Below are 19,323 nucleotides of genomic sequence, written 5' to 3'. Positions count from 1 at the left end.
ATGCTGGACAGACGTTGGTCAAGCTGGTTTGACCAGCATGTTATAGCTGGTTATGCTGGTTGGCCAGCATGGTCCAGCTGGCTATGCTGGTTGGCCAGCATGGTCTAGCACAGGGGTGTCAAACTCAAATACCCAGTGGGCCAAAATGTAAAACCTGAACAAAGTCACGGGCCAACATTGAACAAATTAACCTTTTAATATGGACCCAAACAAGTTTTGCTTTAACATTGAATATGGAACAAGCATCGCTTATTACCATACAATATATAATTTAATAGTGGAGACATGCAAAATCGAATTTCAAATGAAAAAACACATCAATGGCATTCATTTATTAAATAAATAAAATGTAAATAAAAATTGTATGCCTCTTTTCTATTTGCAGCCTTCTGATTTAAATACCAAAATAAACTTTTTCCACTGGCTAATAATTTTACAAATAAAATGATAATAAATCAATCAACCATTCAAGCCCATGCCTTGTAGCAAGAAAAAGTGCATAAAGAAAACGTTAATTATTGCACACTGGTCTAATCTGATGTGCCCAAGCCAGATACCTGGCATCTCTTCTTGGATGCTAGTTCATCAATGTCTGGGCTCAAGCTCTGAGCTGAAGAAATCCTCAGTATCGAGCGAAGATGTTCATCAGTCAGACGTCTCCTGTGAGTTTTGGTCATCTTCATCGAGGAGAAAAGTTGCTCGCATAGATAAGTGCTGCCGAACATGGAGAGCATCTGAGCAGCTTGGGTGCGGAGCTGAGGCTGAGCTGAGGCATTGTGTCAGGGATGAACCGTGGAAACTGTGCGGCGCCCACAGCATCATACTTTGACTTCAGCGTGTCGTTGCACTGGAGTTCAATCAGTTCCATTTGGATGTTGGTTGGTGCATTTTCCACATCAACTGCGAAGGGACTACTAAGCAGTTCAAACTTGCATTTCTGGGCATCGAAGTTGGCAAATCGCCGGCTAAACTCAGCGGCGAGAACACTGAGTTTTTCAGCAAACTGTGCGCATGGGAACACGGCGGTAGAGATCTGCGCTTTTATGGATTGGCAGCAGGGAAAATGGCAAGGGTTTCCTTGCAGCATCTGATTCTCCCACAGGCACAGTTTAGTTTGGAAGGCCCTCACTGCAGCGTACATGTCTGTGATGATGCGCCCCCGCCCCTGAAGCTGCAGGTTCAGCGCATCGAGATGGCTCGAGATGTCACAGAGAAAGGCCAGCTCACACAGGAACTTTTGCTCCCGGAGCTCTGCTGTATCCTTCCCTTTGGTTTCCAGGAATTGACATATTTCCTCACGCAGCTCGAAACATCTGTTCAGTACTTTTCCTCTGCTTAGCCACGTCTGCGTATTCCGAACCACACTCCTCCAGAAAAGATTTAAACTGGCGGTGATTTAGACCTTTGGCTCTTATAAAGTTAACTACCTGTGTTACTGTGGTCATAACATGTTCTATCTTTAGGGCTTTGGCACACAGTGCTTCCTGATGTATGATGCAGTGGTAAACCGTTAGCTCACCTGCACAGTTCTCTTCCCGCATCTTCTCCCGAACCATGCCCACCAGTCCACTCTTTTTACCGCACATCGCTGGCGCACCATCTGTCGTTAATCCAACGAGTTTATCCCACGGCAGCTTTATTTCAGTTACACATTTGGAAACCTCCTCAAAGATTTCCTTTCCTGTGGTTGTGCCATGCATTGATTTGAATCCTAATAGCTCCTCCGTAACACACAGATTTGAGTCCACTCCACGGATGAAGACTGACAGCTGAGCAGTATCGGATGCGTCGCAGCTCTCATCCACAGCGAGGGAGAACGCAACAAAATCTTTTCCCTTTTCCATCAGCTGGTCATACAGATTGGTGGCAAGATCACATGTGCGATCAGCTACTGTGTTCCTGCTCAGGCTCACGTTTGAAAATGCTTGTTTTTTCTCTGGGCATACGAGGTCACAAACCTTCATCATGCACTTTTTCATGAACTCTCCCTCATTAAAGGGCCGGGCTGATTTTGCGATCTCTGCTGCCACTATATAACTAGCCTTTACAGCAGCCTCGCTTTGTGATGTGGCTTTTTTAAACATATTCTGTTGTGAAACCAAACTTCTTTTCATCTCCTCTACTTTCTGGCTCCTTTGAGTCATGTCCAGGTCCTTGTATTTGTCATGGTGTTTCGTTTCATAGTGTCGTCTAATGTTGTACTCCTTACTTACAGCCACGTTGACTCCACAAACAAGACAAACAGGTTTGTCTTTTACATATGTAAACAGATATTCTGCCTCCCACTTGTCCAGAAAGCTCCTGTTTTCTGCCTTTCTTTTCGCCATTTTTGGGAAGGGTTAGCTCGCTGACAGTTGTAGCGTCTATGTTGCTATGACTACTGTCACAGAGGAGAGAGCGTTTCTGGGTCCTGTCCTGATTGACGCGCGAAAACAGCAGAGCATTATGGGATCCGTAGTATTAGTGGTGAATGCGCTGTATAATACCGGCGGGCCAGCTCTAGTAGTAATTTGGTATTGTCTCGCGGGCCAAATATAATTACCCCGCGGGCCAAATTTGGCCCACGGGCCAGAGTTTGACACCCATGGTCTAGCAAGTTTTGCTGGTGATCAGCCTTCGAGGTATTTTGGACACTGGTGACCAGCCTTCACTGTGTTTTGGACTTATACCAGCTTATGTTGGTGTAGTATATTGGTGATCAAGCTGGTTTTAGCTGGTCAAGCTGGTCTGACCACGCCCGTCATTATCATATTTCCCAGCATGCTCCATTACAGTTAATTTTTTGAATTGTTTGTTGTGTTTTTTGCATGTACATTGATTGATTAATTAATCTTATGCTACACAAAGATAAATAACATACATTTTTCAAAACTAATCCAATCTGTTAGTTGGATTTATTGCACCCATTACTGAAATGGTTGTTCCAGTTTATTATTTGGGTAGTCTCATTTCTTCTTCTTTTTCTTAACCTTGCCAGTCATTCTGAATGTGTATTATGGGGGAAAAAACATCCAATTGTTGGATATCCACACTCTGGCTGGATTCCATTAGGAATGAAACATCACTTTGCAAGCCAGCATGATGTGACTTGATGCTGGTTCTGCTGGTGACCAGCTTATGCAGGTCACCAGCAAAAATACAGGTAAAGCTGGTCACCACAAAAATACAGCGAATACACCATGAAAACACAACAAAACAAGCACCTGTTCTGAACCAACCTATGCTGGTCTACGCTATTTGTTTTCATCAGGGATGTGTGTGTGATTCGTTCTATATTTTATGCCTCCTATCTATTCTCTCTTATGAAATCAATGAGCGAGATATATTTTCTACACTGGTTTTGTAACCTCGAAAAAACACAACTGGGAGCTAATTTTTGAATCAACTAAAAACATCCCAGTACACTCACAGTAAGACCTTGCATCGGAACCGATGGATAAGGATATGGATAAAGACATGGATATGGATATGGTTTTACAATGTCTGTGTATTGCGTGATGCCCTGTGAACCTCTGGAAACATGGTTTAGGATGCCTGGAGGGATCATACTCATCTCTACAGAGAACCCCATCAATCTGAGGTGGCCTACTGACAGCACTCACGTGGTTAGCTACTAAGTCACATGGCCGTTCATCAAGACACAATCCCCTCTCATCGTTTTCCTCAGGGTAACTGACATTTAACGTTTCTCAAACCATCCATTTCCTGCCTGTAATGGTCGACTTAAATCATTATCTCTGACTCAACACTAACATTTACTTTTTCAGAAAAATACCAGGTAAAAAAGGAGGCCCGGCTTCAAAGTGGGAGCATCTGCTCCGAGGACAAAGGGATTTTCAGTAGAAACCAGATCTGAAAACAGAACTAGCCTAAAATGGTGTTAGGGATGGTCTTCCCACATTTATAACATAAAACCTTTTTAAAATCTTCGGAAAAACATCTTCTAAAATCTTTATAACGTAAAAGCCTTTCTAAAATCTAAAAAAGTTAATAAACAGACCACCGACCATTTCGAATCCCACCGTACCTTCTCCCATATGCAATCTAGTTTCCGGTTTCCGAGCTGGTCATGGGTGCACCTCAGCCACGCTCAAGGTCCTAAACGATATCATAACCACCATCAATAAAAGACAGTCTTCATCGACGAAGCCAAGGCTATAGACTCTGTCAATAACTGCATTCTTATCGGCAGACTCAATAGCCTTGGCTTCTCAAATGACTGCCTCGCCTGGTTCACCAACTACTTCTCAGATAGAGTTCAGTGTGTCAAATTGGAGGGCCTGTTAAACGGACCTCTGACAGTCTCTATGGGGGAGCCACAGGGTTAAATTCTCGGGCCGACTCTTTTCTCTGTATATATCAATGATGTCGCTCTTGCTGCTGGTGATTCTCTGATCCACCTCTATGCAGACGACACCATTCTGTATACATCTGGCCCTTCTTTGGACACTGTGTTAACAAACCTCCAAGCGAGCTTTAACGCCATACAACACTTCTTCTGTGGCCTCCAACTGCTCTTAAATGCTAGCAAAACTAAGTTCAGGCTCTTCAACCGATTGCTGCCCGCACCCTCCCGCCCGACTAGCATCACTATTCTGGACGGTTCTGACCTAGAATATGTGGACAACTACAAAAACCTAGGTGTCTGGTTAGACTGTAAACTCTCCTTCCAGACTCACATTAAGCATCTCCAATCCAAAATTAAATGTAGAATTGGCTTCCTATTTCGCAACAAAGCCTCCTTCACTCATGCCGCCAACATACCCTCGTAAAATTGACTATCCTACCGATCCTTGACTTTGGCGATGTAATTTACAAAATAGCCCCCAACACTCTACTCAGCAAACTGGATGTAGTCTATCACAGTGTCATTAGTTTTATCACCAAAGCCCCATATACTACCCACCATTGTGACCTATATGCTCTGGTTGGCTGGCCCTCACTACATATCCGTCACCAAACCCACTGGCTCCAGGTCATCTTTAAGTCTTTGCTAGGTAAAGCCCCGCCTTATCTCAGCTCACTGGTCACCAAAGCAACACCCACCTGTAGCACGCACTCCAGCAGGTATATTGCACTGGTCATCCCCAAAGCCAACACTTCCTTTGGCCGCCTTTCCTTCCCATTCTCTGCTGCCAATGACTGGAACGAATTGCAAAAATCTCTGAAGCTAGGGTCTTATATCTCCCTCTCTAACTTTAAGCATCAGCTGTCAGAGCAGCTTACCGATCACTGTACCTGTACATAACCAATCTGTAAATAGCACACCTGACTACCTCATCCCCATATTATTACTTACCCTCTTGCTTTATCTTGACCAGGTCACAGTTGTAAATGAGAACTTGTTCTCAACTGGCCTACCTGGTTAAATAAAGGTGAAATAAATCAAATAAAAAACAATGAACCGAATTTGGTGTTATTTTTTGTTAAATAATGCCACAGTCTTTCTAAAGGCCAGAGTCAAAAAGGATTTGGCAGCATGACTGATAGGGAGGGATATCTATTAAGGCCAGAGGTGAGAAGAGCCTCTGGGCAGAAGGTACAAAAGGTCCCCCACATGTTGCACAAACAATCTTCCTGGTGAAGGATGCAACACATGAAAAGCTCAGAGCCACAGTAACGCTCACTCTGAAATCTTTTCACAGCATTCAGCATTCAATGCAACCAGGGGCGTCATAAATGACACCTAGGGCACAGTAGCATCAATAAAAAGCATCTTGACCTAAGACCTAAGGATACAAAACAAATAGGCCATGTCGGAAAGTCATATCATTTACAAAAAGTCACTTTCTCAAACTTAAAAAGAGTTGATTGAAAAAGCATAATTGAAGTTAGTATAATCACATTTGATTTTAAAAAACAAAATCTAAATTTTAAAAGTTTAATCAAACTCTGCAGTGCCATTGTCATAATTACCCTTTCAGCAGTGAATAGGCCCAGCTGTCCTAACCATTGATCTCTGGACAAACAAATGCCCCCTAATAACTCATTTTAGTCAGGGGGCAGTTGGGGGCAAGGTGGACAAAGAAGGCCAGAGTGAAAAGCTTTTCATTAATTCTTCAGAGTAGCAGAGCAGAAAACCATAGTGAGGAGACCACTAGCCTCTGTCTCACTGGCTGGCCATGCAATAAAGTTTGGCCATTTAGACACTCAAGGAAAGGCTGTGGTATGAGGGAACGGCAAATTCAAAATTGTATGTGTGTGTGTGTGTGTGTGTGTGTGTGTGTGTGTGTGTGTGTGTGTGTGTGTGTGTGTGTGTGTGTGTGTGTGACTCTCGACAACCCCCACTGCCACCTTTGTTTTCTACCACTGAGCATTTCTCAGGTACGTGCAAATTTTATGAGCTTCCAGATAGACCATCAAGCAGGTCTAAGTGTCCCTTTAAAACAAGCCTATAAACTCCACTGGCAGCCTTTATCACCTCTTAAGTTCATAATATAAAAGCACAAACCCTCTCAATTAATAAAACTACAAACACATAGCGTCCTGTAAAAATCACAGTAAGGACACAGGCCACTGTAATAGCGGACTGAAACTAGCTGTATAGCATGTGAGAGGGTCAAAGTCGTTTTAGTGGCTTTAAGGCAGTCACTGTTTTCATGTATCTCATGCAAATCAAGACTCATTAACTCTGTATTTTATTGGTATAGCATCTACAAGTCTGTGTGGCATCTTCCAAAACAAAAAAATATTGAGGTTGTATTGCACTCAATTGTCCTGATAGTAATCTCGATTAACCCAGAACAAAAGTCTTGCGTAATTGGTCAGGTGCTCGATTAAGTTTTGGGTCCATACATGTTAAGAGAAGGGATCAAGAGATGGTAGAACGAGGAGGTTCACCCTCTCTCTTCGCAAGTTACGGGCCAAATGTCCCCTCCCCTTCCGGAATACGAAAGATGCTTACACTTGCAAAATCGTGATTTGTCCAAATAAGCAGTGGCGAAAAACCCAAACACTGTAACTACTGCTGCTCATTATCCAACAATTCCCATTACTTCCCAACAGATGCGATGGTACCGGTTATGTTTACGTAGATCTGTCCATGAGCGATTACCCTGAGAGTAAATTTCAAAAGTGCTTGTAAAGGCAAAAATAGTAACAAAAATATACAAAAATAGTAACTTTTTCTCTCTTACATATAAATCTAGGCCTATCTGGAAAGCAAACATTTTCTCAATGGTGTCTGTTTGTTTTATAGGTTTATAGGTCAGCTTAGGGAACTGAACCAGGACTGACACATTCTTGTCTCTCAACATCTACTTGTCAGTGGATTGTCAGGATCATATCAGACAGGAGATGTGCTCCTAAAGAATGGTATTCCAACCAGTGGGCTCTTCAGGAACCATGACCTCACAGCGGTAAATCATTTTAACTATTTTAACAACTAAATAATTTCACAACAATCCTGCCCAATTCTACATGGATCAGGACTTAACTTTTCCATAGACAATTAGAAATAGTAACCATCACAATATTCTTGGATGGGTGCATGTCTTAAGTGCCACGTAAAATCTCAGGTTTCCCTGTGAAAGGGAATGCAAGGGAGGGAAAAAAAGACCAATTCTTTTGTGCAAAAGAAGCACAGCAAGAAACATGGCCTGGGGGGTGGTGACACCAGGGAACAGGGTCCCTAAAGTGCAGCTCTGGCTAAAGCTGCTCCACTGGCCGTTTAAAAAAATAGGCAGCAGGCTCATATACGTGCTACTGGGAGAGAAAAAAAGCATTCCAAAAGAACAATTCCCAGTGATCATGGAGCAACGACATGAAAGCCCAGTCCAGTGAATAGGGGTCATCTGCTCTTTAGCACTGATGTAACCGGCATCCTGGACAGCTCCTAACCTTTCAAACCTGCAGCTCCCTCATTTGCACACCAATGGACATATTCTCCTCTACTCAGAGTATCTTTTTGGCTTAAGGCCCCAAACTTTGAAGGCTGTAAACCCCCTTCCCCCCAATGACACTACTGAAGCCTCCAATGCCTTCCTTTCCTCAGCTATTAGGTGGATTAGATAACCGGAATGCCCAAAACGCAACATTGGGCATTACACTGGCGAAGAAAGAAAGGAGATTAGATGCACCAGACAACATAGAAAATGATAGCACCCTGCTGGTGATGAGAGAAAGACCCCCTTTTCCTCGGTTTCAGAGCTGGGAAATGCCTATTTTATGCCTCCGCAATGACTATGTCAGCAAACATTTTAGCAGATAACTACAAGCAAGATCTCTCACTGTTAAATCATCATTTCAACACAGAGGATTGTTGCTCTACACTCTTAGAAAATAAGGTGCTCTCTAGAACCTAAAAGGGTTATTCGGCTGTCCACATAGGAGAACCCTTTGAAGAATCTTTTTTTGTTTCCAGGTAGATCCTTTTGGATTCCATGTATAACTCTTTCCACAGAGGGTTCTACATGGAACCCAAAAGGGTTCTACCCGAACCCAAAAGGGTTCTCCTATGGGCACAGCAGAAGAACACTTTTGGAACCCTTTTTTCTAAGAGTGTACATGAAACCTTTTGTTCAGTTGTATACCTGCTAAGAAGTTAAGAACTTGTGTTGATAGTGCAGGGCTTGTACTAAGCTCACCTCTAAAGTGGATATCATTACCATGCTTTCAAGATGAAAACACAATGGTGACTCATCTTCCTTTGTTCATCAAGTAACTGTTATTATGACATGCTATGACATAGCATCCTCAGACTAAGGCTTGGTTAACCTTTCAAAGTATTAAACACATTCAAATAAGTCACACAGATCCTGTGCAGTTACATGAAATGGTAATTATATGTATTTACACAGTAACTAAGAGATTCGAAAGAGAATGTGGATGGTTTATGTTACTTATCATAAGTAAGTAAGTGTACAATGTACATCCAATGTAAATTGTTGTCTACTTTTCTACTGTGTTTATGAAGTTCCCCATGACCAGGCACCAACATGACCAATGATGTACATCTTCTGTGGCCCAAAGGTTGGAGGCCCTGCATAACCTCTCCATTATTCCATGTGATGCTTATACACAACTCCAGTATGATACTTACTTGCAATTGTAAGACAGACTTTCTGGCTCAGGATGGCTCCATACTTGTTCTGAGCGAGGCACTGGTAAAACCCTTCATCTGATTTGTCTCCTCTCCTGCTCTCCACCTCCGAAATAGAAAGTGAGCCGTTGGAGAGAATGTAGACGCGGTCATTCTCTGCAACTTTTACTTCATTTTTAAGCCACCTGATGGCAATAGGCGACTCTCCGTGCGCCTGACAGTCCAATATAACGGCATCCTTCCGCATGACAGTAACATCGTGGGGCTCTTTGATAAAAAATAACTCACTAAAACACAAAACACCTGTGGGGAATAGAAGAGAACAGAGTCAGTGCCTGGCTGGAGTGGGAGAAGACGCAATGTGATGAAATTAGCGACAATTCTAGGCCAGGAACTACAACTATTCTACTTTGTCCACAGGCATATTGCTTCGGTAGGATCTACACTTGAAAGCATGTTAACATCATAGTGACTATAGGCAAGGGCTTGGAGCCCATCCAACAGCAAGCAGGTCTCGGTGTACTGAGGTACAGCACTCCTATTTTATTTATTTCTGCTCCAATTGAATCCTATTACTCATGTCTCACAAAGCTGTGAAGTCACTGATTTCATGGCTCCATTCAGTCACACATGTTTTATTGAATGATAAGACTGCCAGCTGTAATAAAGTAACAATCCAGGCAGGAAGCCAAATGTGATGGCTTCAATCATCTACTGTCCTAATGGAAATGTTTAATTGCTCTGTTGGCTACTAATAGTTTCATGTTAAACAATTCCTAATTTATTGTGAACCATTCTGAGATAACTATGGGATTCACTATGGGATTCACAGTTTATAACCATTTAATTTAACACTTTAGACTGCAAACCTTGTAGCCTACCTTTGGTTTATCAGAATTCACTAGTGCTAAATAAACCCAGGCAACATGTTTTGATGCATGTTCACCAGTATAAGACTTCACGTAACACTTTATAACACTTAAATACTTTCTATAACACATATTCTCCAATAAACAAACACTATACTTGATCTGGTCAAGTTCCATCTGAGCTGGGGGACCCCGTCCCATGTCTCTATGGTACAACACCGGAGATTAGGTAAATGAATAGATGAAAGCATGTCCTATTTAAATGATAGGCCAGTATAGCCTACTATAAATATTTCAGAAATACCACATGCACTTTGATAATCAAATTGACTTACACATTTGCTGAAGGGGGAAAATACAAGCTGTCAAAAAGGTTTGATGTAGGCTACTTACTTGAAGAAAAAATCCAACACCATTCACTAATTCAATTGTTGGAAATCAATTTCAATATATATGTATATATTTTAAACATTGAGCTAATCACCATGTTCAGAGCAACTACTTCCCACAGCAATTTACACAACATTATATTAATTGTTAATTGCCTATTTTAATTGACTGCATCAAACGTCAAAGTGGATTATTTATGGAGAGAAAATCAGTAGCCAGTTTTTCTATTGATATAATAATTCATTTGTATGTACTGAATGAACATAACATGAGTTAGGAATTGCTAACCTATATGTTTTTTTGCGTTTATCAATATCTCAAACCAGGGCTGGTAATATTGCACAATCCACGTGTATCTGATTGCTGTGTTGTGTCCCGTATTGTCCCGTATTCCATTTTATTTAGAAACCCGGGTTATCATGTAACTCGCGGCACAAGCAAAAACCAAGCATAAACATGTATAGGTTCTGTGTTTATCTAAATGTATAGCCTACATAGGGCAATAGTCGAAGCAGTCAGTTGTCAGCGTGGCCATTTCATTGCCCCCTAAACTCCGGGCAGTGGCAGTGCGTCCATTCATCTATAGAAATCGCAACTAAGACTAAACTCTTCAATGTGGAATATTCGTTAGTACAGAACACTTCAACTAACTTCATGTTTATCAGTTTAAATAGCAACCCCTATTAGGATAGGAGTAACGTTATGAGTATGGACACACGTTCAATGTCCAGTTCGGAATTTTCCCACCACTAAATCAGTCACTATGATTTCAATTTGACATAAACTCAAACACAATATTAACTGTCTTACCTGAGATTGGAAGGAAAAACGCAAAAAACAGGAAGCGCTGATATAATTTCCTTTTAAAAGACTCCATTTATTCAAATTGTTCTCGCATACTAACTCTCTCAGCCACTACCTCCAGTCGAACTACGTGCTAATCCAAGAGGAAAGTGACTGCGCTCCTGATCGCAGCAGGGATTACTTTTTCCTTCGAGCAGATGGACATCCTCCACCCAGTGCTGTGTTCTACGGTTGAGTAATTCATGGGGGAGATGTATAGGAGAGTTCCTTTGCCACCATCAGTCGGCGAATCAATACACAGGCCAACATCTTGATCACTTCTATTTTTTTACGAGTGCCATAGCAGGTATACTTTGGTCAGGTGTTACTGTAAAGTTAATACACGAAAGTTAATGCATACAACACATCTGTGCGATTAATGCATATGGTTTGATAATTTCCCTTATGCCTTTTGAAAACATGGAGCAGACCTTTACTTTGATGACTCATCAGGATCAATGATAATTCAATGATAACTAAGAGGCTTGGGAATTAGAATGATAATTCACCTGGACATAGACATACCTAAATAAACAAGGCTATAGAGTTTCAACCATGGAACATGATTGAGTATCATTGAGAGAATATGATCCACATGCCCTCATAGATCTGGGGAGCATTAGGCACAGCTATCCTGCCTTGAGTGCAGTGCTGAATGATGATGACTAGAGTAAACCCACCATGAAACTCACAGTTGTTAATGTGCAAGGTGTGACTATGGTCTATTGCTTACTAAGAATGTAATTCCTGGTAAGCATCAGTTCCTTAGGAAAAGTGTGTTTGTGTGGAAATGGCTTTGAAGTTGTAGTTCATGTGGATAGTTTGGATATGCAATACATAATTTATCATACTGTCTGTAAAAAGAACCAGGGCAACGTGTTATATTCTGTGCCTAACGTTTATGTGTGCGTGCTTGTGTTTATTCATATTAGGTTATCCCAAGGCTGTCCCAACAATTTTCTGTTCAAAAGTCCATTCAGATTTACTCAGAACCATCCTCTACCAGCTAGCTAGACTGTAGATCAAATTCCCACTCTAACCAAGGTATTGCATTTCATTTCAGATACTGTATAGCCAAAAGGATATTGGTCCAACAAAGCATATAACATATTTTACACCTGACAAGGTGAGTTATGATCAGTACTGTAAAGTACTACTTAAGTTGTTTTTGGGGTATCTGTACTTTACTTCACTATTTATATTTTTGACAACTTTTACTTCACTACATTGATGTACTTTTTACTCCATACATTTTCCCTGACACTCAAAAAGTACTGGTTACATTTTGAATGCTTAGCAGGACAGGAACATGGTCCAATTCACACACTTATCAAGAGACCCTACCTGGTTATCCTACTGCCTCATCTGATGGACTCACTAAACACAAGTGCTTTTTACCTATCATAAGTGTTTAGGTTGACAGAGCATCATAACACTTCCCAGTTAGTCTCAATAATTCGGTAACTTTCTTTGTGAGATATCCCCCAACATAACTCTGAAGTGTCATTAAAATAGCAACCTCCATTTCATAATGCTCAGACACTTACAGACATCTTAAAACTTTTAAAAGCTCTTGGCATATTGGCCTTACACACTATCAGTTGCCAATGCCATATACTATTTACACCATGCATTTATTTTTAATGGCTCTCAAGGACACGGCTGTATTCCAACACCAGTATGATGCGTTTTAAGACAACTTAGGGACACTTGACCAACGGAAAGAAGGTGTTGAAAAATTTGGTTGACCAATGTTCCCACTTTGAAAGTGACGACATGGATATAGAGAACTGGTAGAATAACTAATTGTGTATACTTGCGTAATTAAACATAATTGACAAATGAAAATGTTTCGGTCACATAGACCTTTATTAAGACATATGGGTAAAGATAGATACATTTGTGTTTGTTTCAACATGGGCCGGTAAAAGTCACTCCATGTCAAACAGGACAACTGCACTTCAAATGGTCACTCTGGAGGAGAAAAAACTGTTTATGGAAATGAGGCACTCTCTCCACCACTGAGAACTAGGCTCAGCAATTACCAGGAAGCATTGGTAGGAGCAGGACAGCTGCTGCTTAAATGCAGATATTGATCCGGTGTCCATGTTGTATTATGGAGTGAGTTTGACCTTCCTCCCTGCTCTGGACTCTCATTCAGCAGCAGGGCCCGAGGCCCAGCTGTTGTGTCCTTGAGTGTCCCCAGCCCAAAATATAACCAAACCAAAAGCTGATTCTCACAGTCAAGGATCAAGGTGTACACTTCAACAAAGAGAAAATGGATGAAAGCTAAGGTGTAAAAGTGGTGATACAAAACTATTTTAGGAAATATAACTGAACTCGTGAAATATTTCAAGTTAAAATGCAAGTACAAGGACTTATGATTCTTCATTGGAAAAAAAAATCTAATTTAAGATCTGCTAATTTTGAACTCACATTGATTTACAATGTATAGTGCCTTATGACTGTAATAACTCTAAAATCACTTAGCCTAATATTGTTTGTTGGTCTGAACAATCATTGCGGACACACTACGATCCTCTTATGTAATATTACTACAACCATGTGAACCATCATGATAACACCCAGTAGGCTGCGTAGAGATATACTACAGTACTGTCCTAACAAATCATTGTATTAGAAAGATGTTTGTTTGACCCAGGCTAACCTGCACTTACATAAAATGTGAAAGTGAATATGCAGCCTCATTTATGGTGACCCCTCACATGGGAAGGGGGGGGGGGTCTCTTGAGGATGTTCGATTAGGAATTGGTTTTGGGCACCTGCCAACACGACACTGTTAGGGGGTGGAGTGAAGATAGAACTGCACATGGATGGAGGTCGAGCTCTGGGGCCAGATCAATAGGTTAAAAGGGGGGTATCCGGCACATCCAAGGCCTTCTGCTATTGGACAAGCCCAGTGTCATCCTGCTTCCATACAGACCCATCCTCACTGACCCCAGCAGCATCCAAAAGGCTGGCCTGAATTGTGTGTGACCTACCACCTGACCCTTCAGCCTGGGGGTGTTGGTCTTTAGCCAGCACTTTGGGGAAAACAGGACAGTTGTGGTTAAGCTGAATCGTATAAATGAGCCCTGCCTGCTTTAGAGGGGAAGACTTCCATTCACTTATTTGGGGATGTGGACATGAAGCCAGGGTTAGAGTTAGGGTTTTGGTTGAGGGTTGATCTGGATTGTGGACATGAAGCTACGGTTAGGGTTTTGGTTGAGGGTTGAACTGGGATGTGGACATGAAGCTAGGGTTTTGATTGAGGGTTGATCTGGATGGTGGACATGAAGCTAGGGTTAGTGTTAGGGTTTTGGTTGAGAGTTGAACTGGGATGTGTGCATGAAGTTAGGGTTTTGTTTGAGGGTTGATCTGGATGGTGGACATGAAGCTACTGTTAGGGTTTTGGTTGAGGGTTGAACTGGGATGTGGATATGAAGCTAGGGTTAGAGTTAGGGTTTTGGTTGATCTGGATGGTGGACATGAAGCTAGGGTTAGAGTTAGGTTTGTGGTTGACCTGGGATGTGTGCATGAAGTTAGGGTTAGAATCAGTCCAAATTGACTAACACTACATCACTGATTTGATGCGCTCGAACACAGCCAATATGTAGGCAGTGTTAATTGTGGTCAAACAAAACCTCTGTATCCCGGTGAGGATGGGAAAAAGCTATTTTTTAAAGGTATATAACAAAAAAAGTGCTTATTCAAAATCAAATCAAATCAAATTTATTTGTCACATACACATGGTTAGCAGATGTTAATGCGAGTGTAGCGAAATGCTTGTGCTTCTAGTTCCGACAATGCAGTAATAACCAACAAGTAATCTAACTAACAATTCCAAAAAAAACTACTGTCTTATACACAATGTAAGGGGATAAAGAATATGTACATAAGGATATATGAATGAGTGATGGTACAGAGCAGCATAGGCAAGATACAGTAGATGATATCGAGTACAGTATATACATATGAGATGAGTATGTAAACCAAGTGGCATAGTTAAAGTGGCTAGTGATACATGTATTACATAAGGATGCAGTCGATGATATAGAGTACAGTATCTACGTATGCATATGAGATGAATAATGTAGGGTAAGTAACATTATATAAGGTAGCATTGTTTAAAGTGGCTAGTGATATATTTACATCATTTCCCATCAATTCCCATGATTAAAGTGGCTGGAGTAGAGTCAGTGGCATTGACAGTGTGTTGGCAGTAGCCACTCAATGTTAGTGGTGGCTGTTTAACAGTCTGATGGCCTTGAGATAGAAGCTGTTTTTCAGTCTCTCGGTCCCAGCTTTGATGCACCTGTACTGACCTCGCCTTCTGGATGACAGCGGGGTGAACAGGCAGTGGCTCGGGTGGTTGATGTCCTTGATGATCTTTATGGCCTTCCTGTAGCATCGGGTGGTGTAGGTGTCCTGGAGGGCAGGTAGTTTGCCCCCGGTGATGCGTTGTGCAGACCTCACTACCCTCTGGAGAGCCTTACGGTTGAGGGCGGTGCAGTTGCCATACCAGGCGGTGATACAGCCCGCCAGGATGCTCTCGATTGTGCATCTGTAGAAGTTTGTGAGTGCTTTTGGTGACAAGCCGAATTTCTTGCGGTTGACTTAAAGAGCATATGACATACTGAATAGTAAAGAGCTGCATGTCTTGAGAAATGAACTAGTCTTAAAACAGACTAATTCTGTCATCAAAAAGTGCAGAATAAAAGTAATCCTCTGGCTTGTAGATATCGAACTATACTATACTGAACAAAAATATAAACGCACCATGCAACAATTTTACTGAGTTACAGTTCATATAAGGAAATCTGTCAATTGAAATAAATTCATTAGGCCCTAATCAATGGATTTCACAACTGGGCAGGGGCGCAGCCAATCAGAATGTTTTTCCCCACCAAAGGGCTTTATTAGACATACATACTCCTCAGTTCCATCAACTGTCCAGGTGACTAGTCTCAGATGATCCCGCAGGTGAGAAGCCGGATGTGGAAGTCCTGGGCTGGCATGGGTTACACGTGGTGAGGCCGGTTGAACCTACTGCCAAATTCTCTAAAATGGCGTTGGAGGCAGTAGAGAAATTAACATTACATTCTCTGGTAACAACTCTGGTGGACATTCCTACAGTCAGCATGCAAATCGCACGGTCCCTCAAAACTTGAGACATCGGTGGCAATGTGTTGTGACAAAACTGCACATTTTAGAGTGGCCTTTTATTGTCCCCAGCACAAGGTGCACCTGTGTAATGATTAAGCGGTTTAATCGTCTTCTTGATATGCCACACCTGTCAGGTGGATGGATTATCTTGGCAAAGGAGAAATGCTCATTGACAGGGATGTAAACATATTTGTGTCCAATATTTGAGAGAAATATGCTTTTTGTGCATCTGGCTCATTTCTGGGATGTTTTGTTTATAGTTTTGTTCAGAATAATATGAAAGAAGATTAGGTGGCATTTGCAATTGATTCGATTTTCTAAATATGTTGCATTTACTTTGGCATGCAATCAAAACATATTGTTTTCAACAAGATACAGAAGTTTTATTTCATTAAAGCATTGATAGAAAATCCACTTAGTTGTCAGAATTACATTTGACACAATATATAAATTATCTCTTAAAATAATGAATGATAGAGTATCGGATGTTAACAATAGATCCATCCAACTAAAGGATAAGAGCATGTCAAAGATTGAGATGATCAAATTCTATGATAAATTACAATGCCTTCATTTGTAATGTAAGTCTTAATTACCAGTGAAATGAAATGTGCTTTTTTTCTTCCATGGCAAGTAAAATGTACTCAAGTCAAATGTGCATTTAAAAGCAGAGGATTTTAGCATGAAATCATACTCAACGTATGCATTCTGAAATTGATAGTTTGGCAAAGATCAAGACACTAAGACTTTTATAACTATTTTAACAAAGTGCTTTACCTTATAAAAAGCACAACTATAACATTTTGATTTAAGATAAATTAAAAAGAACATATTTTCCTTCAACAATCTGTAAACATACCAGATAGTGTAAACATGTTTTGTACCATTCATACAATACATTCTTTGATAGAGCACACCACTGCATATGTACAGTCAATTCCCTCAAGATAATCAAAGGCTAAAAAAGACATTCGCAGAAATCTTTGAGAATTGATACTATCAATTTCTTGATATTAATTCAATAGAGTTATTACATAGAGCAATTTGAAAAAAATACATGTACTAAAAATAGAGTATTATACTGCTCTACAACACCCATGAATAGAGCAGGGCTCTCCAACCCTGTTTCTGGAGACCTATTGTCCTGTAGGTTCAGTCCAACCCTAATCCAGCGCTCCTGGGGTTGGAGGTGAAAACCTACAGAAGGGTAGTGCTCCAGGAACAGGGTTGAGAGCCCTGGAATAGCAGAATAAAAAAAATAATACATCCATCACTGAATAAAATAAAAAAAATCAGCAGAGGAAACATTTTGCAAGTGTGTGTGCAAGAATGAGAGCGCAAGTCTCATGTGGAGTCGTCAGTTCTGTGATATCCCCAGTAAGCTATACAAAAGGTGCATTCACTGTCCATTGCTCAGACACATACTTTGTGATTGTAAAAAACCAAAAAACATTAGGAACACCTGCTCTTTCCATGACATAGACTGACCAGGTGAATCCAGCTGAAAGCTATTATCCCTTATTGATGTCACTTGTTAAATCCACTTCAAATCAGTGTAGATGAAGAGGAGGAGACAGGTTAAAGAAGGATTTTTAAGCCTTGATACATGGATTGTGTCTGTGTGCTATTCATAAGGTGAATGGGCAAAACAAAAGATTTATGTGCCTTTGAACGTGGTATTGTTGTAGGTGCCAGGCGCACCGGTTTGTGTCAAGAACTGCAAAACTGCTTGGTTTTTCACACTCAAGTTTCCCGTGGTCCACCACTCAAAAGACATTCAGCCAACTTGACACAACTGTGGGAAGCATTGGAGTCATGGGCCAGCATCCCTGTGGAACGCTTTTGACACCAGTGTATATACGGTAATGTATATCGAAGTCCAATGTCAATCTCCTCATGATAGAATATTTATCATAGATGAACAGTAATATCTGTATGATATAATGCATTTGATAAATTGTATATAGATCTGGTTTAAGTATACATACATATTTACGAGACACAAAAAAACTATTTGTAAACTTCACAGACCAAGAGTGATTTAAGAAGTGATTTTCACTCATCATCCATCCCTTCCACTGTGCAGGAGAGAGGAGCACCAAAGACTTTGCTGTCTGTGATTGTTCTCCATCTTTTCAGGCGGTTGGCAGGTCAGGTCTGGACCTGAATATTGTGTGTTTTATCAGCATTAAACAGAACTACAGCACAAAACTTGGTGCTAGCCCTCAGTTCACTGGCAGTAACTGCCATTTTAACATCTGCGCCATAGGCCACACACTCCCCTAATCCACTCCATCGAAGCCTTGTGCATTCTCTATGGCGATGTGTAGCTTCTCCCTCAGCTCCTCAAACGACTCATAGGGAGGCAGATCCAGCCGGTTGAAGCTGAAGACGGTAAAACAAAAACAAATTCAAATGCACATGTTGCAGTAACCAGGTAGGACTATTAGCCGAACTGCTGTATTGTTAGTTACTCACCATGTGTGGGCTCTGGGTAGTTTGTCTCGTGTTCCCCACTGCTCAATGGTAAACAGCTGTGGTCCGTTAGACCCTGTGATTTCATAACATAAAACAAGATTAGGAGGAGAGAATCATATACAAACACCTCTGGTTAAGACTCAGAATCCATGTTTCAAAGTTCATATCAATCTATGTAATGACAAAATGGTTAAAAACATACCTAGAATGTACCCTGTATTATACAAATGAGTCTTAATACAGAGAAGTAGAGAAGAGGACTCACCATAGAGCTCTGCAAAGCCATTCATTGGGACCCGGGAGGTGCCCGTCACAAACTGCAACAGGCGGATACGCTTCTCTGCATCCATCAGCAGAACAGTCTGAGAATGACAAAATATCATTCAAATAGCTGTAATGAATATTGAGAATTCACCCAAAAACTAAGGATGCACCGATGTGGAAATTCTGGGCCGATATCAGATATTTACCGATATCCAATGTGTTCCTGGGAGTTTTCACTTTCAGGAATGTGCTAATAATAGCTAATAGCTCAAA

The 19,323-nt window shown here is 41.2% G+C and overlaps 2 protein-coding genes across 6 annotated transcripts in view; both read right to left on the bottom strand.

Moving 5' to 3' along the window:
* LOC109874646 (protogenin A) overlaps positions 1–11,328 on the bottom strand; it is a 44,517-nt gene extending 33,189 nt beyond the window's left edge. Inside the window, exons 1-2 of the mRNA XM_031811600.1 lie at positions 11,110–11,328; positions 9,041–9,343 (exon numbers count right to left, since the gene is read on the bottom strand). Of these exons, the coding sequence (XP_031667460.1) occupies positions 9,041–9,343; positions 11,110–11,176 (370 nt within the window). The 5' untranslated portion in view covers positions 11,177–11,328. The remainder of the gene's footprint in view (positions 1–9,040; positions 9,344–11,109) is intronic.
* Positions 11,329–16,666: 5,338 nt separating this feature from the next.
* Positions 16,667–19,323, bottom strand: part of LOC109887992 (E3 ubiquitin-protein ligase NEDD4) — a 40,633-nt gene continuing 37,976 nt past the window's right edge. For all 5 annotated transcript variants that reach the window (XM_020479251.2, XM_031811582.1, XM_031811574.1 and 2 more), the window contains 3 exons: positions 19,052–19,148; positions 18,787–18,859; positions 16,667–18,693 (listed from right to left, as the gene is read on the bottom strand). In XM_020479251.2, coding sequence (XP_020334840.1) covers positions 18,591–18,693; positions 18,787–18,859; positions 19,052–19,148 — 273 coding nt within the window. In that variant the 3' untranslated portion in view covers positions 16,667–18,590. The remainder of the gene's footprint in view (positions 18,694–18,786; positions 18,860–19,051; positions 19,149–19,323) is intronic.

Source organism: Oncorhynchus kisutch, linkage group LG3, assembly GCF_002021735.2.
Source record: "Oncorhynchus kisutch isolate 150728-3 linkage group LG3, Okis_V2, whole genome shotgun sequence".
NCBI lineage: Eukaryota > Metazoa > Chordata > Actinopteri > Salmoniformes > Salmonidae > Oncorhynchus > Oncorhynchus kisutch.
The sequence above is the reverse complement of the archived record's forward strand: the minus strand, read 5'-3'. Positions and strand labels throughout refer to the sequence as shown.